Below are 26413 nucleotides of genomic sequence, written 5' to 3' on the forward strand. Positions count from 1 at the left end.
GGAGGAGTTTACCCACGAACACGGAGTCTGTCTCTCTGTGTAACAATATTGTTCAAAAATGCTATTAGATTAGACATTATTTTTAATTCCTTTTTGGGCTAATATAGACTTTACTATAATTCGTACTTTTCACCATCCAGAATATTCAAAAACATTTCAGGTATTTAACCCAGTGAGCTCGAGATCTCTTACAGGCTGAACATGACGGCAGCAGCACAGGTCATAATAGGCATCAATAAGAAACAGATTATTGATAACATTCTTCAACCATTTGGAAACTATCTCATGACACATATTTTAACCCTGGAGATAAAAAGAAAGAACCCATTGTTCAACAAGATTTGGGGCTTCTTCAAACTGTCTCAGCCTCTCGGAGATTCAACTCACAAAACTCTGTGAATTACTTGAGTTCACTGGACTTTACATTTATTTTCTAACATGAACTTCATTGCACCTTTTGTACACTTTGTCTGTTTTATTATTCTTTATATTTGACACATTTCTATTTTATATATTGGTAATTGCTAATTTTGTAACAAAATTAGATTTTTTTTAAACTATATTCTTTGTTGGTCAAAGCAACATCGACGGAACTTCCATCATCTTAAAGTCGTCGTTTTTACACAAAACCATCTATCGAGACATCATTCAGGTCGGAGGTATTCTTGAAAGGGTCTTCAGCTTTTTTTTTTTTTTAAACGTGCAAAGGGACTCTGCAGATCAAATAGAGACTGCTCCCGCACTGTGAAACACGCAACTCGGTTCACCTCTGCTCACTTCCTGTCATCACCTGTAGGTCCAATCAGACTTAAAGCTGTTTATAGATACTTACTGACATTGTTTCCTCTTTTTCTAGATCCTGTGTTATACGTACTCTCTGATGTACGTGGCTTTGGATAAAAGTGTCTGTTAAGTGAATTGTAGACTTGAAGGTGGAGGACGCGGCACATACACAATTCACTGAGCTTTTAGCGCCACCTGCTGGACGATTATTAGGCCTAAAATGAAACCTCTTCCAAAAACTGTGAGGGAGGAGAGACGAGACCTGCCTTAACAGAGTTACATATTTTATGGAATCTGGATGCCAAACAAATCACAATTAAAAATGTGGCACACCATGGTCAGACCTGACCTGACCTACATACCTGTTGGTTGTTGTTGTTCTCCTCTTCATTTCTGTGGTTGGAGTTTCTATCATTTGGCTTTTAGAAAATGCAGAGGAAGTCAGTTTTTTAATCAACACCATCCTGCCAACAGAATACACCAAGAATAAACTACTGTTTACAACTAAAACAACCACTGTAGTGTTCTTCGGAAAAACCTCATGCCATTGGAGGCATCAGCGGCGCCGCCAGGACTTGTGGGAAAAATGATCACAATGGGCCCCACACATCCAAAATCAACCCAGCACAATCAACATAACCACACGTCCTTTATAAAAAAAGAGTGTAAAACAAGAGAACTATAACTCATGTTCACAGACCATTTATGCCCCTCACACTCAGTAACATGAGAGCATTTCTGGTGTTGGGACTGGTTTAAAGCATGAAGCTAATTTTAATTGATAATTTGTAAAAAAAAAAAAAAAAAAATTAAAAAATGTCACAAGAGATCGTTTCCTATGGTATTGATTGATTCCCCTCTTTTCACCTTTCTCTCCTTTCTTCTTTTATATTCTGTTTCAATAATCACTATCAATGCACTATTATAAAAAACTGAAAAAAAACACCTTAATAATCTAATTAGCTTTTTTGAAACAAATTAATCAATTAAAATTGCTGTGTTGTAATGTGTAGAAATCCCAATAATCCCAACAGACAGTATGCACAGCTTGACAACAAAGGAATTACAGAAAGAGAACAGAAGATTTAGTCATATAGGAACCAAGCTGATGGACAGAGCAGAGATTTTTTGAACTGATTGGATATACTTGAAATAAAGGAAATGAAAACATCTGGGGCGTGTCGGCACCCTGGTCTATCATATCAGGTCTTACATTGAGATGTTGACTCTTGAAAAGCCTTCAGGCGCCAAGTGATGTCTAATTAATTGTGAACATTTTTTCCAATAACATGAGCACACGCGTAAACACTCACTGGATGTCTACTGCTTCAAACTGTGTCATTCACATCATTGAATCTTTATTTTTATTGCACCAACTCATAACAAATGTCACCTCAAGACACAAAAAGAGTAATGTCCTGTTCTGTGCTGTTGATCCACCAGGAGCACAGTACTCTGCAACATGAAGCAAAGTTACAGTGACAAAGAAAAAACTTTCATTTAGAGGCAGAAACCTGGAGCAGAAGCAGACTCAGGTAGAATGAGAGCTGCTCATTCGGACTGTCTGTCCAGTCCTGTGGGGGGGAAACGAAGACATGAAGGTCCAGCTGGGCCGGGCAGACTGTGAGATATCCTCCAACACAACAACTATATTATCTCTCAACAGCACTATCAGGTATTTCTTCAGAGTATCTTCATAGTGATAGCCAACAATCAGCACTGTCTCTGTATTAAAACCATCACACGTGTTGGTGTTTTAGATTTAGGCCTCTGTGAAGTAGCACTCTCCTACTCTCTTCACTCTGAAAGAGATGTGATTCTATGTGACTGAGGTCTAACTGCACTTCATCCAAAGGAACCTTTTAGTAAAGATCCTACTCATTTCATCTGGAATAAGTCAAATGATGAAGAAGCTTACGCATCGAGAGTTTAGTGTATTCCTTTCACACCTGTTGGAGCCAGAGTTAGCTATAAAGCTAATTTACATCAATCATAATAAGAATATTGTATTTGTATACCATCTTTAAGTCACAACACACATCGACAGTCGGGATAAACAGAAAGAAGTAAACAAAAGAAAAATAACAGGAAGAATAAAGATACTATCGGATTCAAAATGCAGTTAAAGCTTAAAAGAAATACAAATAAAGAACATTAAATACAAAATACCAAGTCAACCGGGGATGAAATAATACAATTAAAGAATAAGATGGAGATGTGAAGAAGGAAGAATAAAAGATAGCTGGTTAATAACAATTAAAAAAAAAACATGAGAGGGCAGACGATTAAAACATTAAGGGAGGGATTAAAACAGATTAAGAGCGACACAATGAATACAGGAAGGGATACATTAATCAAGTCATTTAAGAAGGTCTGAACATGAGTCTGCTCTCTCCTTTTAGGCAGGCTGTTGTAAAGTATTCCTTTGCATGGTGTTTGATGCACTTACAGTCAGAGACGTACTGGGACAGTTGGTCTGCTCTGATCCTCCTCCAGTTTAACATTTAGTACCTCCATGCCACAGTCAGAGTTCGTTGTTTTCCTGTGTGGGTCAGTACGCCTAATGTATGAGACTTATTTTTCAGTCTTCATAACAAATCTCCACTGATTCACACCATGGATTCACTGACAATAGTCAGTACTATGTGGCATTATTTTGCCTGCATGGTGAAGTGACGATCCTCTTTACTATGTCTCTAATTATCAGAGAGTATAGTCATGTCACTATGACAGGTCGATGACAGAGGCTGTGTATCATCTGCTGGTAAAGTATACTGACTTCTGCTGGCACCACTACTTATTGTTGTATCTATGAATACATTTTACAGCGTATAGGAGCATGTGGATTACTGGTTAAATCCTCCCTGCGTCAGACCATTTGTTTCTCGGATGTTATTTGCAGTCTGACCACCAGTCGGCGCTACAAACCCTCAAATAGATGACACAGAAATGATCGCAGTATGAAACTTGTTGCTGATGCTGAATGTGTTCTCTTCATTTCAAGTTTAAGATAAACAGCAGGAAAAGTACCAAACAGAACTACTTTCAATTTAACAGTCAATTTAAAAAGTAATTAAAAAAACTTTAAATGCAGAAAGTGACTCCATATCCCAAAGTGCATTGGCGTCACGCTGAAGTCCATCTGTTGCGTAATCTGTATGTTGGTTTGTGTTGCCTTCAGGCGATGTAGGAGTGACCGGACATGTTGATGAGATGATATGGCATCACGGTACGGTTGATGGGCAGCTGATTTCTGTTTTTAATCCATTTAAAACGTTCAAATTCAATGTGTAAAATAAGTAGGATGTCACACGTGGTGGGTTTTTTTTGACGCACGGAATGAGGCTAATTAAACAGCAAAATGTCCTTTTCTAAAAAGTAATAGTAATAATAATATTTGACAGACAGTTCAGTCTAATCTAGAAAAAAAATAAAAATACTTCGTCCAGTTTAATTTATGTGGTATTTTTCTTTGGCACGTTTTTATGAGAGCACTTTTAAAGTAGGCTGATGGGTTGTGTGATTATCTAAGGCCTTCGAACTTATTTATGAAATAAAGCTTTAAATAATGAGATGAAGATTACTGTAAATCCTACTTAAACTGTTCCATGGTCTTGGCCATTAACATAGCTTAAATAATGCTCAAACTTCTTGTTTGACTGCTATCCATTTGGACTGGAAACACCGCTGTCCTCAAGCCTCCTCGGAGTCCGTGAACGCACCACCCCTGGGGGTGTGGACCCAGTAATTCCCTGCTGACTGAGAGCAGTGAAGGCTCAATCATGGGACGGCGGTCCAAGCAGTGAGCAAGCCGGGCTGAGGAAAGGGACGAAGCAGTGAATCACCTCAGACTGCACCTGAACCACCGTCACGCGCAGCAGCACTGTCACCCCACCACCACCATCATCATCACCACCACCATCATCATCATTATCATCAGCAGCAGCAGCGTGCCGGGGTTCCGTGGCGGTAAGTGGGCTTCGTGGGGCTGACTCGGGATCAGCCCATGCAGGAGGATGGAGATAGAGAAGAGGACAAGTGGGTTCGACTACCCGGAGAGAAACAACAGCAAGTCCGTGAACGGTAGGCAAACCCGAACCGAACCGAACCGAAGCGTGCGTGTTCTCTCCCCCGTCACACACGCACACGCACACGCGCACACACACGTGCACGGTAACGCACCCTTCCTCACCTGCAGACATGACAGCGTGGCTGCACAGTTGTATTTTTAATTGACCAATCTCCTGCCACCTTCTGAAGCCTTGCCTGCTTGACGAGAGCAGAAAACACCATTTCTTCATGTTTATCTGCTGAAATGAAACTTTGAAATGATTTTTTCTGAAAGTGAAATGCTTTGGTTTGAATAACGGTTTTTTGTTGTTGTCCTGGACAAATTGTTTAATTTCTTGGTTATTTTTTTCTGGGTGGAAATGAATTGGTTTGATCGTGTATGTTTGTGTACGTGCTGTGTTGGCTGTGTGCAGCAGGAGGTGGGTTTGCTGGGAACAGAGGTCGGAATGTTTTTATTTGGAGGTGGTCAGTCAGGCTCGTAAAAGGTGAACTTTTGAACTTGGAGAAAAGCCCTGGAGCCATTCAGCTCATCCGTCCCCAAAATGGAGCTGCTTCATTACACAGGACGGAAAAAGATGCTGATGAAGGCGTGGAGAGATGCACCGATGACTGAGAACAGATTGGTTATTAGTGGATTACATTTCAGGTTTATTGTCGCTGTAGATCATCGATAAAGCCGACCTTAAATTAAGCATTAAGTCAACTAAATAAATTATATATATACAGAAAGCTGTCTTCATGTCTAGTTTGCGTACGAATTTGTATTTTCTTACAAGTTTAATATCGACCTGTTCCAGGCCCAAAATAAGCCCCACAATGCCTTGCAGCAGCGTCTGTCCTGTAGGCGCCAGGCTCATATCGTGCCCCCATGAGGGTGACTGAAGATTTATTGACTTTTCAAGATTAAAATTCCTCTAACTGTTCCTTCTCCGAGCACACTCAGGGTGACCTGCACATGTGCACGGACTCTGTATTTATGTGACAGTGCAGAACAGAACACCTCAGATTGTGTCTGCAGCAAAATAAATATCAGTTAATAGAAAGTGTTCATTTTGATCAACGATCCTCCCCGCTTGTTGTTTCGGTCTCCCTAAAATAAGGTTGAGGTGTTAAACAGAACTGTTGTAGCGACAATAAATGACGTAATTTAAAGTCAGCCAATCAAGTAACAGTCCTCAAACCTCCTTCGAGTCTGTGCATTATTCATTCAACAGGGAGAATTAGTAATGGAAGCTAATTAAATGAACCAAGGAAAGCTAAATATGTTTACACATTTTTTAAGAAGCCTTTAAAAATAATGTAAATTGGTTCATTAGTTCCCTTAAATAAATGTGCAAATTCACAAAGGACTATTAAAATGAGAAATGTTTAAATTATTTATCATTATAAATCATTACAGTTTTTACAACAATTGATTTTTTTTTTTATCTCTCTGAAGGAAAGAAAAATACTGAAATGATTTTAAGCACAGACTGGTACAGACATGCATGTTGTTTTAAAAAATAAAAAATAAATAAATATCAGACTAGAAAAAAGCAGCAGACATGAAACTTGTCAATCCATCTTTTAAGGTAGGCCAGTCTTGAATAAGATCCTTTTAATTCATGCGGGGACATACCCTTGATTTAAAATTAGTAATACAATAAAAAAGACTCCCTGGAGTTCAGGCTTTTTATTTGTGATTTTATTTATTTTGCCGACTGCAGTGCTGTAAACTGCAACATTTACAATCTTTCTTTTTCTCCCTTGTTGTTGAGAAAAACAACAGAAACGTAAAGTGATGTCAGAATGCGCTCTGGAAATCTGTGAAGAACTCAGGTTTCTCAGGTTGTCTGTTAATTTTCTTCAGAATCCCGGTGGACAGGCACCTTAAGGCCCGGGGATGCATTACCAGGCCTAATTAATCAGTACAGTTATTTGAAGCTATTACTTTCTTATAAGATGGACAGATGTTCCAGATGTTAAAGTCCAGCTGACTAGTGAGAAGTGTTGATGTAACAGCCTCTCTATCACCTCGCATTGTTGCATAGAAAACAAAGCAGCCTGACCCTCTTTCAGCCCCGGCTCCTCCACATAACCACATTTGAAGAACAAACTCAATTTCCATTGATCTTTGAATTGACCAGGAATTTGGCTTGTCATTCCCCCCCCCCCCACTCGGTGCTTGTTTTAACCTAATTGAACTCCGCAGAAGAGGAGGCAGCATAAAGCCGAGTGAAGACAGGCTGGGTGGGGGGGATTAAGTATTTGTGTAGATCGGTGTTTGGGCCTCGGGGGTTTGCAGGCTGGCACTGCGAGGCCACCAAGCTGAAAGAAAGTGCTTTGTCATCCTCAGCGCCGGTTGGTGCTGCAGGGGTTAGTTCTGTCCCTCGGGGTGAAGGGGACGGCTGGTAGTGGGTGGGGTAGGGACAGGATACAACCCCCCGTCCCTCCTGCTGTGATTCCTGAATGATGAGCCAGGAGGAGTACAGTAGAGGAGGAGGGGAAGCTGGCGGCAGGGAGGGAGAGGGGGCAGATGTGATCCATCATGTCCTCTTCCTCTTAACTTGACTCCGTCAGCTATCAGTGGATCTTTGTCAACAGCAGCAAGGTGACAAGAGCCACACACACACACGCACACACACACACACGCACGCACACAGACACACAGACACACGCACACACACACACACACACACACACACACACACACACACACACACACACACACACACACACACACACACACACACACACTAACCACTAGGTCACCGGCACCCCATAATTTAAATTTTGATTTGTCTAATTGGGACGATGCACTTGAAGATATTTTTAGTGCAGAGCACACACACACACAGTTAAAGTTACCAAATTACAATCACACTGCATGAGGATACATTAAAATACGTTCTGGTCCTGAAGAGTCCTCAGAGACAGATTTCAGATATCCAAAGTGGGCACGGCTCAGGTTTGCTTTAAAGGGACATTTCACATTTTAAAGTGTGAGATGAATTTGTATTTTACGGCCTTTGATGGAGAGAGCTGATAGTATGACATTTCTGACATGAGTATTTTCTCATTGACACCTCTCTGTTGGTTATCTGGAAACACTGTGCTTCTTGATACAGTGAAACAAAGAAGTCAAACACGGGGACTCCACCCTTCACCAGATAATTTCAGCAGACTGGAGAAAATTCTTGGGCCAGGCTGATTAGCATTTCAAACAAAGTGATTTATCTCCCAGCACGCTCCGCAGCAGATGGTTAACCATTTAAAGCCACGTTTTGATGAATGGAGGGATCTTAAAGTGTGCGATCACAGACGGCTCCTGTATGTGCTGTAAACACTGACGCAGCAGTGAAGAGGTTAAAAACAAACAATTTATCATCTGACGCTCAGGAATGTCGTCTTATTTTTTCATCGTGAATTAAAACGATGATATTCTTCATTTAACAAATATTTGTTCGTACTGTTAGCGGGGATTGGACGGATTTCTGTGAGTCGAGTTCACTTCTGAAGCTACGATAAAAAAAAACTAGTGCTGATGGAGCGATCTCATGATACGACACAGATCACATGATCAGCACATTGTTTCAACAGTTTTCTTTGATTTTCTCATTTTGTGTATAGAAATACAATTTAAGGGCCGCCGTTAGCTGAGTGGTTTAGCACGGCCCATGTTCAGAGGCTGTAGTCCTCCACATCTCGCGTCTCGGGTTAGAATCCGACCTGTGGCTCCGTTCCAGCATCTCCCCCCCCCCCCCCCCCCCCTCTCTGTCCACTGTCCTGTCTCTAAATAAGGATCAAAAAGCCTCAAAATAACAAACTCACTCAGGATGTGTTTTATCTTTGAACACGCCAAATCCTGTTTCTAAAGAATGGATTTATTTTTGTGTTCTGTGAACGTCGAAGCATTCGGTGCTCGTTGTTTTTTATCAGGGATGAATTGTTACAGCGAGATACGATGGAAGAAGGATTCAACTGAGTAAAGATTGAAGTCGATAACACAACAGAATATCAGCGAGCTGAGGGCACATTATGCTTTTGAAAATGAAAGACATTTATGTTTTACTCAAAGATTTAAATAGTCCAGTGTTTTAAACAGTAGGTGTGGTGTTTGTAAAGATAAGACAGGAGAGTCAGAAAAAAAAAAACAAGCACTGAAAAGTGAAATGAACCTGAATGCTTAAACACTCGTGTAAAATCAATTCTGTGTTTAAAGATGAACATGTACATGTTTTTGAAAGATTCATTTTGAGGCTTTTAATGCTTTTTTTTTAATTCAGCGACAGGACAGCGAGTAGAGTCAGAGACCACAGCCTCCCTCCTCCACCAATCACTGCGCTCCAGCGCCCCGAGGTTTGATTTCTGTAAAGATAGAATTCCTTTTTCAAACAACTTCTCAGTAAATGATTCAGAGAGATTGACAAAAAAAAAAAGACCTTCTAGATAAATCCAGTCTAAGTGTATTCATTTAAAATCAACAAAGAAAGTTGACCAAGGTGCTGAACAATAAAACACAGACCTGCAGGATGTATGAAATTAGAACTAACTCTCCTGCAGAGCCAAAAGCCAAGACATGAAGTTGTAGTTCGGTCAATCGTGGGACCATCGTTGGTTGGAGTCATCGTCCCGTTGAGTTCAAACAAAGTGTGTTTGGAATGAGAGAAAATGAAAAGACAATGACAGGACGGAATGATCTCTACACTTCCCGCGTGCTGCAGGTTGAAGGCAGGAGAAGAACGACGGGGTCAGGGATGTCGAGGAGGGTCTCCTGAACCTCCTTCAACCTGACGCTGCTGTTTCCAGGCAACGCGTGCGCTCAGGATGGAGAGGTTCAGAGAGGGGGAAGCCAACGGCTTCAGATCAATCGGTGAACCGTTTGTGCGGAAACACACGGCGGCCATTTATATTCTGGTGGAAAGCTCCAACACGTGTATTAACTGGACAAAGTTCTGACGACAGGTTCTCGCTTACGAGGAGTGAACGTTGGAAATCTGAAAAATCCTCAGGAGAACATCAGACCAGGTTAAAACGATGACCGCATTAAGCTCCTGCGTTCACCTCGCGTCCTCTACAGACGGAGCAGCAGGACGCGTCTGTGGGCTGCACGTCTCCATGACAACAATCTGTTTACACTAGCTGTATGACAGACACTGCTCTGTGTGACGAGAACTGACACAAACGGCACACACTGTATCCACACAGCGAGTACAAAGGGTTACTGCTGCTACGAATTCTCTGAGAACGCTCTTCGATTTCTGACGTTCTCTGTGAATGATCCTTTAATACGTTCATACGAGATCCTTGAAAATGGCTCAAGCTGTTCACAGTGCCCTACAATCTCAGCCCTGAAGAAGTTCCTGCCCATCACAGGCCGTAAACTGTTCAGGCGGCTAAGCATTACAACCTGTGTCCAGGTTGAACAATACACTCCAACGCTAACACGCCAACGATGCAGTGAATAATCTCCGTTCATGACTTTTGTCAGTCCAGAGTTTGATATCTAACCATCAAATCTCTTCTCTCCTCTGAACGTTTCGATTTGAGCCGACAAACATCTTCCGGCTCACGCTCGGAGCTCTTCCCCCGAGGCTGAGCTTGTGGTTTTGTTGTTGTGAGTGGAGTGAAGGACACGAGGGGGGGGGGGGGGGGGGGAGGGCGATGAGCGCTATGGGAACGCTGACCAGGGTCAGTGGGATGTTGCTCTTGAAGCATTAATGGCCCGCTCTCCGCTGACCTCCACGTAACCCAGGAAAGTATTTACAACCTCCACTTGATCCATGAGCTACAGGCCGGCCTGGCAGTGAGTCCTGGCGCGTTTGCAAGCTCGATCCCGGCACACAACCTGAGGCTGGAACAGCTGCTAATGAGCTGCAGGGGGCGTGTGGTGGAGGAAGCTGCTATACAGCATATTTGTGAAGGATGCATGTTTCAGCACAGGGGACAGTTGGTGATCTGTGAGCGGAGCTTTTGTCAAGGCTCTGTGATATTCAACACATAGCATAGCCAGGGGCCGTAAAACGTCTTCAATTTGAGTTTGAATTTGGGTGGAGGATGAGTTTACAGGCAGCTGTAAAACACTGAACTTGGTATGTAGGGTTGGGAAGGCTTTCCTGTGAAGCTGCCGAGCCGGAGGATGCAGTTGTCAGAGGGTTGTAAAAGAGCAGCTGAGGAGTTTCAGTTTAAAAACACTATTTCCATTTCAGAGGGAAAATCCAGGGCTCCTGTCAGCAGTCACAACATGTAGGTGACACTCATTGAGATGGGTGTCCCTCAGGCAGCTCTTTGAATGCAAATACAGCCTGACTGATTTTAAACATTTGAAACTAACGCAGCGAATGAAGCAGAACAATCCCCTGCTGACAGATTTGATGCTTTTTAAGCTAGGAGGAGCTAACATGTCCGTTTAATGTCCGAAATATCTCACCCACTTCAGACCACTGAAGACTGCTGTCTTAAAATACTTTCTAACATTATAGTTAACACATAGTGCCAGCAGCTGTCTACTTAGCGGAGTTGCTCAGTGACATGTTGCTGCAGTGACTCATTTTAAACTAGAGCGCCCTCTGCTGGACAACTCACGCATTGTTTACTTTCTACCGATATGTTGTTGTTGTTTTCAGATCGGTGCACATTCGAACATTTGTGGTCGCTGATCCATCTGTGAAAGGAGCACAGAGGCTGATGGTGTGTGTGTGTGTGTGTGTGTGTGTGTGTGTGTGTGTGTGTGTGTGTGTGTGTGTGTGTGTGTGTGTGTGTGTGTGTGTGTGTGTGTGTGTGTGTGTGTGTGTGTGTGTGTGTGTGTGTGTGTGTGTGTGTGTGTGTGTGTGTGTGTGTGTGTGTGTGTGTGTGTGTGTGTGTGTGTGTGTGTGTGTGTGTGTGTGTGTGTGATGAAGGGAATCTGTTGATGTGACCGCTTGTTGATCCTCACAGTCATTTAACAGTCAACAGAAAAGACACACAGCTCTGCACATCGACAGCAATCTGCTAAACACTTACTGTTCTCATTACCTAAACACACACACACACACACACACACACACACACACACACAGCTGAGGGCAAACATCCCCTGATGGCCTGCTCAATATTCTAACTGCTGTGTCGTATAGATCTGCAGCGTGGACGAGGCAGTATCTGATCATTCTCTACGATTTGGACACTTTGTTGGTTATTTGTTCAATTTTAAAATGTCAAAAGAAAAAAAAAGAAAAAAATTCCAAAAAAGTAAAGTAGAAAAACGAAGGAACAGCTCGTCACATCTGACGGCCTGAACATCACTTGATGATTTTTCTTGCAAGAGATAAATTAAATGTGATTGATCCGTGTGTGTGCGTGTGTGTGCGTGTGTGGCTCTATCTTCGATCTGCAGAGAGAAATACAGATATAGATGGACATGAATTGCATTGATCCCTCAGATGCAGTTATCCAACACTTCTGGAAAAGATAATGAAGACAGGATGCTCACTCAACTGGAAAGTAACTGTACATGTACATGCATCAGTCTTGGGGCCCCCAGTCCATTAAAGGGCCCCAGAGTAGAGGTCGAAAATTAACACATTTAGCAATGACTGAAACCTCCCTAAGGGCTTCCAAACTGACAGAACTGGCTCTCATTGCCCTGCTGGTTGGAGGGCCCCCCTTCATTGATTTTTGCCTAAGGCCCCAATAGACTCCAGAATCCCCACTGTTACTTTGAATACTGTACGAAGCCGCAATGAAGTTCAAGAGATTTAAAGAGCTGCTACCTGACTTGGTAGTTATAATTCCAATTAAATCTTTTTTTGTTTTTTTTCCTTTGAATTTTTTTTTTTTTCCTTTTGGAGATCTGACCGTTCAGAGCCAGCGGCCTGAGTCGGGTATATCCAGAGCTCTCGTGTAGCGTGCTGCCTCCACAGTCACATCCCTGTGGTTTGGGGCTGGGCTGCTTGTGTAAGATGATTATTATCAGATGGTTGCTGCAGGCCTGAGTTTGCACAGTGCAGTGCGCCGCTCGGCTCTGTGAGGCAGTAAAACTCTGACCCCTGGTATGATGAAAGGGAAGTTGCTCCTTTGAGTGTGTCAAGCGGCGGTGACGGAGCCTCCTGCCCCCCCCCCCCCCCTGACCACAGTGTGACCCTCAGCTGGGCTGCCTGCCGGGATTAGTACAGATAAAGAAGTACATTCATTAGTTTAACATATAACATACACTGATGGCCGCACGATCCAAGGCTGTAAAAACTGACCTTCACCTCATTGTTCGATTTTCAAAGACTGGAGTGAGACCACGTGACACTGTGACATCCAAGAAGACGAAGAAGAAGAAGGGAGGCACATTCACATCCAAATGGTGCATTTTTTTCAGGATGAAAATATTTGTATTAAATTACTTTTAATGTTGAGGTTTTGTTAATGTAAACTACAGTCAAAAAAATCAATATCTTCCACCTGTCAATATCAATTCAATACAAATACTCATCCATCACATGTATGCAGAATGAGATGCCTGATAAAAAGGGAGTGTAGTGTCGTATAGTGCAGGGGTGGAAATCTTTGGGTGTCTCACCATTCGATTTGATTCGATTGAGAATGTATTTTCGATTTCTAGTGATTCTGTATTCATGATCCAAAGTCTATTTTTACGCATTTGTCCATACTTCAGGATTCTACTCCAGTCATCTGTGAGACCGGATGAATTTCATGATTCTCCATTTTGTACGGAGTTAAAGAGCTTGGCACCAAGTAGGGGGTCAAAGTTCAGCCCCAAAAAATGAGAAGTTATGAATCTATTTAAAATCACAGAAGAAAAGAGTGTTTCCCCTCTAGTTTATAATATATATGTATAGATATACAGTCAAACGTTTAGACACACAACAGTAACAGTATTATCAATAATCCATATTACACACCTACTAATAGAAGCCTTTTTCTTTATTTGTACTATTGTCCACGTTTTAGAGTGGTAGATATTAAACAATTAAAATGAAACATTGAATTTCATTTTGTTTTGTAACAACTTCATTGTTTGTGTTTATATAGGAAACTCATGTCAGGGATTTAAGCATTATCCCTTGGATGGGAACATTTCAGTCAGGCGTGTCCAAAGGTTTGACTGGTAGTCTATATGTAAATAAATCTGCTCTGCGTGGCGTCATCAGCCCTTCCTCATGTTCTCGTTCCTGTCAGCTCTTCACTGTACAAAGTACGTTTTTCTGGAACATTCCTTTAAAAACAAAGTGCACTTTTTAAGACGAGATCAAACCTGAAGTCAAACATGCTGCTTTGGATGGCAGCCGTCAGTGTCGGACTGTTAGCCGTCTAACATCGCTGATTTAACATGTCAAATAAAGTCGTTGATCTGTTTGGTGTGTAAGGAAGTTTAAATAAATGAACATAAGAAAGTGCAGGTGTAACTATAGCAACAGAAGAGGGACAAAGTTCATGCTGCCTTTTATTTAGAAAGATGAAGGTATTATTCATCTCGTCTCAGTGTCTTTGTGTTATGTGAAGAATTCTTCCCAAACAACTAAAAAGTATACTTCAATATGTATCTTTGAGTTTCTGTTCATCATGTTCGCACTGATGTATTTGAACAAAGAGAAGGGCTCAGATTTGTGCCTCAGGTGAAGAAACAAAACGATGGAGATTGATGTCTTTAATTCTGTTTTTCAGGGAAAAGAAGCAAAGAAGCTTCTCTCCTGGCAGAGTAGTTCAAGTAGAAATGAGTGGTGCATGGATAGATCCAAAATGCAGTGGTGCTACAGTAGAAGGGTGTATAACCGGGTTTCCAGTTTAAAAATTCCACCAGCATTTCAAATGTTCAAAGGTCTAGTATGCTAGGTCAGGTCCTGAGGATGCTTTGTGGTAATGCTGGGGACGTGAGAATGAGACGCACGTTGTTGTTGTTGTTGTTGTTTAAAAACGATGAATAAATAAAACCCTTCTAGAGTCTTCCGCTCCCTCCGTCACTCCCTGATCGTGCTCTGTGAACTTGAGTGGCGCCGCGAGGCGGAACGGCGGGGGCCGTGCGCTTTGTCAGCCCAAAGCGGCGGGGAGGACAGAGCAGACATTGTGCTGCGCTGCATTACACACAGCGGTCAGAGGTCAAGGTGTAGAGGTCAAACTGATGACCACAGAGCCGCCCGTGAAGCCAGCGCTTGAGTTCCTTCACAATCTGTCATGTATATCTATGACGGGGCGCTGGGCGAGCCGCAGACCGCCCATCATGTTGGAGACCAGGAACAATGCTCCTCAGGTGGCGTGCTGAGGATGGAGAGCTCGACTGCTCAAATGATGCTGAACTGCTTTCACAGGTTTTTATCCTTTTAGCAATATAAGAAGGATGTCCACAGTCTGACTCGTCCTTATGACCACTGCCCAGGACTGACGGCAGCTTTCAAGACTGCAGCAGAATACTGAACTTTAATTTGATCCTTTGATCATCCTTCTGCACAAGTCACCACTGCACCATCACCTCTTTATATTTTTAGTTAACTGTTATTATTACATCTTTACATATTACAGAGAGCTCAGTCTATCAACGTTAAAGTCCTAGTGTGTGAAACACACCTGGCCAATAAAGCTGCTTCTGATATATTACCTAATAATGGCTCATTTCTTGATTTGATTCTCAAACATTGCAGGCGTCTCCTGCATCACTGGCAGGGTTTCAAAACATAGATTTAAATGAGATTACAGCCCTTTACGATAGTTTAGATCATTAAAGGGAGAGCGTGGCACTTTTTGATCCAGTAGATGTTGCCCTTGAGCACCGACAAAAAACAAACAAAAACTGCTGTTTGGCTGCTCGTCCTGCGACCTCCAGACGCCCTCCACCAGAGCTCGCCTGAAGGAGGACGGCGCAAACGGAGGACAAAATTGTCCTCGACTCGAGCTGCAATCGCCTGTTGCCTGCGTTGTTTTATCAGCGGGCTAATGTTAGCACACCTCAGTTACCTTGCAGCTTCACATCTGAAGACGACGACGTGACATTCAAATAAGCAGTGATGAGGCGTTTTGGTTGATCACTTCTGAAGCTGTGAAATGAGAACTTGCAGAGCAGTGGGACATATGAAGAGTGTCCCAGCTCGTCCCTGTGAGCTTCATGACAGGTGAAGCGTCCCTGACTCTTCCGTTTCGCTGTCGAGCCAGGTGGTGTCAGTACTCGGTTCTTGTCCCATCTGCTCCTCCGAGGCTGTCTGAGGCAAACTGAGACTCCTTGCGGTCATGCTCTGGTGTCTGTGCTGGAGGGGCCGTCGGATCAGGTTGGTGTCCGGGGAGGGGGGGGGGGGGAAGAGCGGCCCTCTCTGCTGCTCTGACCTCTCAGCCAGCACAGGATTCATTCTGTCCTGCTGCAGAGAGGAAACAATGAGCTATCTGTGGCTGCTGCTTCCTCTCATCCATCTTACAGTGGGGGGGTTGATTGATTGATTGATTGATTGATTGATGGATTGAGTGAAGAGCTGACATCAGACAACTGTTTTGTTCAAGTGTAAGCCTATAAAATGTTTCCCATCTGCTCTGCTCTCGATCCCTAAATACACGGAGCGTGTAGAGAAAGACTGTCGTAGAAGTTTTCAACCATTCTTTTGTTTAGCTTCAGGATGCCGAGCTCACGAGTGATGACTTGACCTCCTCAGGATGACCAAGAAACATCATCTCATTCTTTAGCAAGAACTTTCAGGCTCTATTCAAGGCTCATCGTGGAGACGATGACTGTGAACATGTCTCATTTTAATAACTCAAAGTGTTTTGAGGAGGTCCTTGGTCTGAGGAGGTTTCTGTACGCAAACGAGAGCTTGAATGAACAAGCTGGTCCTGATTTCGGCTTCAGTTGTCACATGAACATTATCCAGGTGACCCCGGCGTCTGAACTCTAAACACACTCACTGATTTCCCTCTCTGTCATTGTTTCCACTTTCCACCCTGGGCTGCGTCTGCATGTGACATGTGAGAGACGGGCACTGTGTGGTCTGGAGCTCTGAGATAAGAGCAGGGCCGGCCTGCCTGCCTGCCTGCCTGGCTGGCTGGCAGGTAGAGGCCAACCTACTCGGATAACAGGCTGGCGTTGCCCTCGGCTGGCCAAGCGGAACCCTGGCCATCTGGGACAGAGGAGCAGGGACAGTGATGGACTGAGAGACGGCCTGAATGGAGGAGAAACTGGGATTCCTGGGCAGAGCTGAGGCTTCAGGATCAGGATTTCAGAGGGATGCTGCTTTGTGCACCAGCAGCTCCAGCCATATGTCACTTTCTAAGGAGTAAGGAATGTAACTGCTGCTGTGTGGTTATACAAATGACTGGGTTGTCTTCTTAAGCTCAGCGGGGTGCTATCAGCTATCAGTGGGTGCTTTGAACTGTAATGCTGCAGGCTTACTTGTTGGTGCTCAGCTTGTTTGCAAGGTTCAGTTTCCTCAAGACTTAAAATATCCTGAAAGAGCCAAACAAACAGAGCCCTTACCTTGAACCAGTAGAAGAAAGAAAGAAAAACAAGGAAGTAGCCAGATGAAAGTATTTAAATGTCTAACCATCAGCTGTCACTTAAAGAGGACATTTAATCCCCCTGTGCTCTAAATGATCTGAGCTTTGGTCCACATATAACATGGATCAAGCAGCGGAGGAGGTTTGTGACCCTGTAGAAACCAGCTCTCTCTGAACGCTCCGTTTTGGTGTGTGTGTCTCTTTAAATAAAATGAGACCCCCCCCCCCCCCCCCCCTGAGTTTTCCCAGTAGACATCGCTCCTCTGTAGAGACAATAAAGATGGCGGACCTGTAGAAAAGTGTCGCTCCAGGCTGGAGGTGGAGTCCATGGGTGGAGATATCAGTGGAGGGGAGGACATTTTCTTTTTACCAGAGTCCAACTTGTGATGTCACAAACATGGCATTTTTCTCTGTTTTGTGAGACTCATGCAGACCACAAACACATGACTGGATGGATTTATTTTAAGTTTTGTGGGTCAATAGACTCAGGTTACCCAAATATACTGTTTGTTCAAACCCTGTCAAAGGAGATTTGTCCTAACATGTCCCCTTTAAACGGTGATTTGACGGGGTAGAGACTGAGCCTCATGCAGGCTGATAAACTGTCAGAGGGGCGCTGGACACAATGAAACACCCATAATGGAAAACATCTGCATCGGGTGAAGGTGCATTTCCAGGTATATATTTGTTGGGTTGGGGGGGGGGGGGGGGGGGGAATTGTTGCTTGGCGGCGAGTATGCTGCATTCAATTACCACACGAGGTAAAGACACGTCTTCCAACACACACACACCTTTTATTCAGTCTTCCTATTAGAGCTGCAGCTTTGTGACAGTACTGAGCCACTCGTGGTGAATAACACATTGAGCATACGTGCGGAGGAGGAGGAGGAGGGAGGGGGGGGGGGGGGAGAGATTCAGAGGGGACAAGAGGCCGTGTGTTATTTTGATTGGGAGCTGATTGCGCCGGAGGTTGCAGAGGTTTTTAGAGGTGAGGAGGTTAAAGATGCAGCCTTTCTTTGTCAACACACAATGGGTCTCAGCGGAGCGGGCTCCGGCTGTATTGGATGCTGCCTGAAGCCTTTCCAGCCTCGGGCTACAATGGTCAATAAAGTGTCATGAGGATTAGCAACAGAGACCACACACTGGAGAGCTCCATTCTTCTCTGCTGCCAGGCCATTATCAGGGAGCACTGCAGCCTTGGAGGATGGAATGAAACACGGTTTAATCCTGATCCCAGAACTGCTACTAAGACCTGACCTCGGAGCAGCGGGAGAAAATTGGGAACATGAGTGGGAGGATTGGTTGGCCTTTTAAACACTCCATTGGCCCCGTGTTGATGGATCAATTTAGCAAAAGACCTGACTCTTTCCCAAAGCGTGCCATCGTGTTTCAGTCCCGATATTATCGGCCTCCAAAGCATGCTGTGATAGTCAGTCATGGTATTTGAGATGAAGTTTAGCGCAGCAGTTTTTGAACAGATGACCGTCATGCAACGAAAGGCAAACACAAACTGTTGAAGGAGAACATCAGTGGAGTGTTTTGTGAAGATTTAAAAGTGTTGCTCCGCCACTTTTCGTACGATGAGGAAGTTGGCTCGGTCTCTCCGCGTCGTTGCAGATAAAAGCTCAGCTTAGCTCTGTTGGGTTCGGACTTGTGCTTCCACCTGCTGACTTCTTGGTGAAGATTAAAGGGACCTGCCTGCTTTATGTTCTTCAGGGAGATTAAACCAGCAGGAGCACCTTTTTAAATCTCTTTTCAAGTATAAAAGCCAGCGTGAAGATGAAAGAGCAGGAACCTGTGTTCTCTTGGTTCTCGTTAGAGTTCAGCAGCGATGCTGTTCGATGGTCCTTTTGGTGACTGAGCGCGTTAACGCCGCGTTCAAACGGCACGCCAGCCACGCCTTCATCGTGTCCAGCATGATCGCACGCTGTCCAGCCTGCATCAGCTCAAAATTGATTTCAATTTCAATCGACACCGAGAGCTTTTTTTAATGGAACGTGGACGAACTGAAAGTGTGGCGCTTTGTGTTGAGGAGTGAAGAAGAGCGCCGCGTTGCCTCATCGCTCAGGACCAGTTCAGGACCCTCCAGTTGGACCACCATGATTTTTTTCGTGAGCTGTTTGGACGGTGTGTAACATTTAAAGAGTGAATGCGTCCAAACGACAGACACAACAATAGTCTGTTTTCTTCCCCTTCGTATAACTGGGAACGTTTTGATTTGATTGGTGCAGTTTTAGAGATACGAGTTTCCTCTCTTCGCTCTGACACAATGACACTGAGTCATCATTATTATTATATATCAAAATATCCATTAATCTGGGAAATCCACAGGACACACTGACACAATGTTTCCTGGAGGATTAAAGTCTAATGATTTATAAGTCTTAGATTGTCCTGTAATTACCATCAACTAGTCTTAATTATAAACATCTTCAGAAGTGACGACAGATGTGCTGCTCGTGGGTTCAATTGAGTTTTTAATTCAGGCTCACTGACAGGTCTACAGGTAAAACAATGAGCTGAATGCATTGAGACTGTCTGTGTGGGTAAACAATGTGAGCTGTCATCATAGAGGAGGCGGAGCACGCAGACACTCGGTCCCGCCTGTGTGTGTGCTGACGTGTTACACTTCAGTATAAGTGAGTGTCTATTCAGGGGAGGGCGACCGAGGCACGTGTATGTCAGAAAAGAGCTTGTGTGTGTTGGTGTATGCTCCAGGGAGAACATATGCTGCTGTTGACTGGGGAGGGGAGGGGAGGGGAGGGGGGGGGCAGCTGGCGTGTGTCGGGTCAGGGGTCTACAGCTGTTGATAGCAGGGTGGTACACTGACACAGATAGGGGGATCTAAGGCACCGACCGCCCACTCTCTGCACCCGCCATGATATGAGTGATGGAGCTCGCCGGGTGTCTTGTAAGTGAGAAGTGGACGCCGTGTCTCCCGACGCCGGACGCACAGATGGCCTGGCTGCTGAGGGCAGGCGAGGCAGGGAGAAGAGTGGAGGTGAAATAAAGCTCTGAAGCAGGATTGTAACCAATATGAAGCAGACAGATTGTCCTGAGGTTATGGCTGCAGCCGTATGCTCGTCAGATGGTGTTTCAGACTCATCATAAAAATCAGATTTGGTCGCCTCACTGTCGGTGTGGTCCGCCTCTCTAATGTATGATGCCCTATAGGACTCTGTTTTATAACACGGATATCGCCGTCTGATACTCACTACGGTATCGAGCCTGATTATTTGTTTTATCATTTCTTGGCTTGTCCTCGTTTGACTGTGAGATTCATTTCAAGCCCATGAAAAAAGCATCATTATTATCCAATCTGTGCTGTGATTAAAACCTTGTGCTAACAGAAGCTACCTGAGTGTCTTTGATTTTCAGTTCATGTTTAAAATCAGGAGGCCAAATGACTAAACTAAGTCCAAACTCAGCAGTTTAACACGTTCGATGGTGGTTTACAGTAATCAGTCGGTGGAGCCGGTGGCCGGGTGGTTAGTGTGTGTACTCCATTTACAGAGGCTGTGGTCCTCAAAGTGGGCGGTCCGGGTTCAAATCCGACCTCTTCCTGGTTCACTGACTCTGAAAACCCTCAAAACAACTAAAAATATATCTTTAAAAAAAAAGTTTGATGGTTTGAACAAATGAAGATGATGTGATCCACGCTCGGCTTCAGCAGTGCTTTCCAAAGTGTGATACGTGGCCCCCTGGTGGGCCGTGTGGTTACTGCAGGTGGGCAGCGAGAGGACCTCCACCAAGCAGAAAAATAACAGAAACATCATAGTAATGATGCTTGACTCTGACTCGACTGTAAATCATCCATCTCTCATCTTCAGTTTGGCCTTTATTTAACTGTCTTTGTTGTTGTTTACATCTTCGTTTCTTTACATGAGGTTTCCAAAAAACAATATTGTCGTCTGTGTCCTTTTTAAATCGATCAGATTTCACTCCAACGTCTTTATAAATAGTTTTAGGACAACACATTGAATATCAAAAACACAATGAAGGCCATGAATATCCCAGTTTAAACTCAAAATATACATCATGATAGAATTCAATGAAATATTTATTTACTTTAATTTGCAAAAGAGAAAACAAAAAGTGATTCGTAAAACAACCTTACATACCGGATGGATTAACTTTTATAAACAATTTCACTCGAAAAAATGCAACAAAATCTAAGTTGATTAGTTTTTCTGTATCGATTGATACCCTCATTGGAGTAACAGTAACAACAGGAGTATTTTCTTTCTTGATTTCTTTTCAAATTGCCAAAAAAATCCATGAAAGGTCACGCGTCTGTCAATGATGGACTTTCTCTGCTGAGGTCCCATCGGCAGTGTTTCACGTTGTCGTTGTCATGTTGTGTGCACTACATGCATCTAATGGTCTCAACTGAATATCACATGATGCATTCATACTTGTCCCTTACTGTCCTCCTTGTCCTGCTCTCACTGTGTCTTTGTCTTTAATGGTTTAAATTGTCCAGTGAATGAATGAATGAATTGTCCTCTTGGGGGGGACATTCTTTTCAACAGCGCGGCTTACTGTCCGAACAAAAAAGTCCCACCAAAGATCATACTGTAGATAAAAAACACTGAATATAACAGAGCGTAAGACGAGGCGTTCAGGGATCAGGCTCCTCCCCAGGACAGCTTCTGCTCCTCATGGCTCTGTGGCTTTTTCAATGTGCACAGACGGAAACTGGTGCGACTAACAAGGCAATGAAACGCCTGATGTGGCGCTAAAATCCAGTTCATCGGACTAAAGATCACATGCAGACATCATTTGTCAGTGTTCCTACAATCGGCTTCTCTACAGTACTGGGAAATAGCAGAAACCTGTCAAATAAAAGCAACACGTCACATGACCGTTCAGAGATCAGTGTGAGGATGTAGTCGTCTCAACACGTCAAACAGCTTACCTTCCTCTCCTACCTCTCCTCAGGCTTCTTCAGCGACCATCCTTCGGAGTCTGAACACAACAACAGCTTGGGTGAGTCAACAAACTGTCCAATCACTCTTCACTGTGTTTCCCTCTTCTTTATTCAGACACTGAAAGATGTTTAGTGCTTTTCATCAAACAGCTTCACACCAACACACACAACCTTACACTGGTATCATATCTGGTTTAACCACTTTGTTGTTATTGTTGCTAACTGGAATTAATCCCTTTATGAGATTACTTTTTTTTTTTCGGGCCCGACCGATAAGGAATTATGCCGCCATTAGTGTTATTAGAAAGAGAAGAAAATCTGATACCCATCTATCTGCAGATATCTTTCTAACCTATTTTCTAACTTCAGATGTGTATATATATATATATATATATATATATATATATATATATATATATATATACACACATATTTTATGTTGATCCTTAAATGCAGTTATCAAACACTTGCAAATAGTGAAGACAAAATTGTCATGAAAATGGAAAAACAACTGTGCATGTACGTGCATCACAGCTCCACACTCTGAGTTATGATGCATGTTGTTATCTGTATAGCGCCCTCTGCTGGTGAAAGAAAGCTGCTAATGTAAATGCAATGACATGAAATGCTATTTTTCATTTTTACTGTCAGTCGAGTCATATTGGAACATATCAGAGATGCAGATGTTCACTTGATGTGCTTAATATCGGCTGGTCGATTGATCGGTCAGGCTCACATTTGATTAACTCTGAAAACACATCTACGCCTGTCATTAGCCAGCTAGTTTTAGCTCCAAAGCACACTGTGTTCATTAACTCTGAACTCTTCGCTTCAAAATGCATCACAAAAAAAAAAAAAAAAAAATCCTTTTGAATTCCTTTTTCTGAACCCTGAAGATCACATACGAGAACATATTCCTGCTCATTCATTTGTTCATCTAGATCCTCTGTGAGCTAAGCAGCATAAACTCTTCATGGTTTCCACTCACACAAACATGAAGTTAAAATCCACACACACGACTTCATTAAAAGTCTCAACAGCAGAAACGACAGAAGTGACAGTTAAAACAACAGTTATGATAGAAACACAGTAACAGGCAAAGTACAAAACAAAAAATACTATAAGAACAAATCTCATCGTATTGAACTCACTGAGCCTTCACCTGTTTTCACTTTCACTCACTGTGTGGGACCAAGGCATGGCTATGACAGGCCATAACATAACTGTATGTACATAAAGGACACTCTTATTTCCCAAAGATGCTCCCAACTCATCCCAAGACATCGCTATCTGAGTCTGTTTCATACACAGTAAAGACTCCATAGATAGATAGATAGATACTTTATTGATCCCGAGGGAAATTCAAGGCATCCAGTAGCAGTATACAGACAGGCAGGACACAAGACATTACTTACAATACACACCTGCTGTCCCCCCTCCTCTGTATACAATAAACCTGAAACAAGAGTTAGAGCCCCCTATGTGACGAAGACAATAAACATTACAAATAAAACCTCATGTTATTTGAATAAACTGGCTGAACGGCTGCAACATGGAATCGCTGCATGTTGTCACAAAAATCAACATATAGATAATCTTTACTTAAATACATGCATACAAACAAAAATAACATCCACACTGTTGGTCCATGAAACACATTTTATATTTCCTGCTTGCTGCTGATCACCTGCTGAGGATGCTGAGGTGAGGTGCTTACTTTCTGTTTTCATCCCCGACATGCAGAGCAGAGAGAGTTTCAGAAACATGTTCAAGACCCTGAAACAACACAGACCGCAAACATGGTACGATCCAAAAAGAAGACGCATCTTTGTGCTTCCTGTGTTTTAAAACGAGACATCTTAATGACAGAAGGATGACTCCTTTTATAAAGAGCTGATAAAATCATGATGCAGTAGCACCATCTGGTGGTAACATAGAGAGCTACAACTTTACAGAATGGCTTTTACTTCCCTGTCATGTCCACAAGAGGGGAGTATGAACTCGACATGACTGACCCTCGCTGTCCGTCTGTATGCTGTAAGCGTGATCACTTTGTTTTTAGCAGTAAGAAGTCAACAACGCTGACTGTGTGGAATCATTCAGAAATGATCAGGAGGAATTGTCTCCCAGCAACTCCAGCTGTATAGTTTTTACTTGATTTTATTTCTCACCTCAGGAAGTGAAAATCTAGTTTGACAGGTTTCTGTTTGGCACAATCAGCTCTGATATATTTAACTCATAGACAGAAAAGTCCATCATCAGCAGAAGCTGAGGAGCAAAGGGCCGGGGGTGAGGCAGTGGTCCAATGTTAAGGTCCGGGTTCAGATGAAGTTCACTCAGGACTCCCCTGGCTGTTCATCGCAGCGCCAGGTGGCACCACGGGGGGGGGTCAGATGTCAGACACAGTTCAGGAAGTGCTGACCTCGCCGTGACTCGCCGCTGACCTGATTGTGTGCAGCTCTCCTCTTCTCATCACTCCCTCCATAAACCTGTGAGAGGAGAAGGGGGTGGGAGGAAGCCGGAGAGGAACTATTAAACCTGCATACACAGTGAATGATCGCCATTGTTGGGTGCTGCAGGAGGAGGCGTGGATTTATGAGGCCGAGCCTGATTGGGTTGTAAAGTTGACGAGGTGGGCTCGCAGCCACGTCAACTAACTCTCTCTCTCTCGCTCTCTCTCGCTCTCTCTCGCTCTCTCTCTCTCTCTCTCTCTCTCTCTCTCTCTCTCTCTCTCTCTCTCTCTGTCTCTGTTGGCCTTTTTCTCCTCCCAGGATGCCTCAGTGCACGCACTGGGCAAGGGTGATACTCGGGTCAAGGGGGGCTGAGGCAGGGCTCCTCAGGCTTGTAAATGCTGTGACAGGGGTGGGAATTCAGAGACCCCCATTCAGTGACCAAAAAACCTAGGTCAGGGGCCAAATAGCTGAGTTAGCAACAGCTGTTTTTCAACACCGGCTCAGTCGAGGAAGTTCTTGCTCTGATACTTCAAATGGTAAAAAGTTGGATCAGTGAAAACTCGGACTTCCACTGTCGTCTTCATGAACCTGCAGATGGTCATTTATTGGGGATTGATCTGTGGTTCATTGGGTTGTAAACCTACGAGAGTGCACAGCTGTAGCTGTTTGACAGGAGTCTCGATCATCTTCAGCTGCTCACAGATTTATCCAAAATCCATCCATATTTTTGACGTCTCATACTTGGTGTAAAGCATTGACGCGTCTTGTGATTTCCCCTTTTTCTGAATTAAAGAAACTTCCTTCTAATTCTTCATATCTGTGACATGTTTTGCCTCATTGGCTCCTCCTTCGGTCACCTCTTTGCTGACCTCTCCCCGACACCCCCCCCCCCCCCCCCCCCCCACGCAACTCCATTAAGTCCAACTACACCACTGACCAATGGCTGCCACTTTGGTTATCAGGGTTCTTTGGTGACTGCCTCTGTTCCGTGGTTAATCATTACCAGCTGAGGATGGGACTTTCTCTCCTCACCTTTGCCCTCTGTGTCGTTTCACCGCCTGGATTTACATGCACTTTTCACGTCTTTGCACTCAACTTTAACCATCGCCTTTTGAGGAGGCACACAGTTGGTGAGATAATAATAAATCCTATATAAAACCCCTCAGTTTTTACGTTCCTCGATCAGAGGATTTACTGACATCATGCCTTTAAATTAACCTAAGCGAAGGGTTAGCATAGCTATTAGCATGCAAACCAGAGACTTACTGGCTTTTGGTGAGTTATATTATAAACCACATTATAAGTACAAGGCCGAGGAGTGATGACTGGATACCAGTTGTTGTATGTGTAATATAGTCATATGATCAGTATAGCTCCAATGAGTAGGTAGTTCCACCATACTAAGCATATAAAGATCTTAAAGAATGTGCAAAAACATCATCAATAAATGGCCTTATTTTTGGTTTTAGTAGAACAGCACATGCCATTTGTAATTTATCTGTCATGACAACCCACCTCATAAACCAGCAGCACTGCACCGTCCAGGCCACAAGGGGGCACTCGATCCATGCTGGACCCACATGGGATGTATGCTTCCACGTGCCACCTGGACCCAGTGAACTCCAACATCCATATGGAACTACTTGGCTGGAGCCCAGCGCATGCCTTTCCTTTGTCCTCACATAACTGGGCTAACTTCATGTGCATGTGTCCAAAAGTCACCCAACATCGCCGGGAC

At 43.6% G+C, this 26413-nt stretch overlaps 1 protein-coding gene across 1 annotated transcript in view; it reads left to right on the forward strand.

The window, feature by feature from the left end:
- Positions 1 to 4681: 4681 nt before the first annotated feature.
- nr6a1a (nuclear receptor subfamily 6, group A, member 1a) overlaps positions 4682 to 26413 on the forward strand; it is an 87296-nt gene continuing 65564 nt past the window's right edge. Inside the window, exons 1-2 of the mRNA XM_079364103.1 lie at positions 4682 to 4866; positions 22234 to 22281. Of these exons, the coding sequence (XP_079220229.1) occupies positions 4800 to 4866; positions 22234 to 22281 (115 nt within the window). The 5' untranslated portion in view covers positions 4682 to 4799. The remainder of the gene's footprint in view (positions 4867 to 22233; positions 22282 to 26413) is intronic.

This window comes from Symphodus melops, assembly GCF_947650265.1.
Source record: "Symphodus melops genome assembly, chromosome: 1".
Taxonomy (NCBI): domain Eukaryota; kingdom Metazoa; phylum Chordata; class Actinopteri; order Labriformes; family Labridae; genus Symphodus; species Symphodus melops.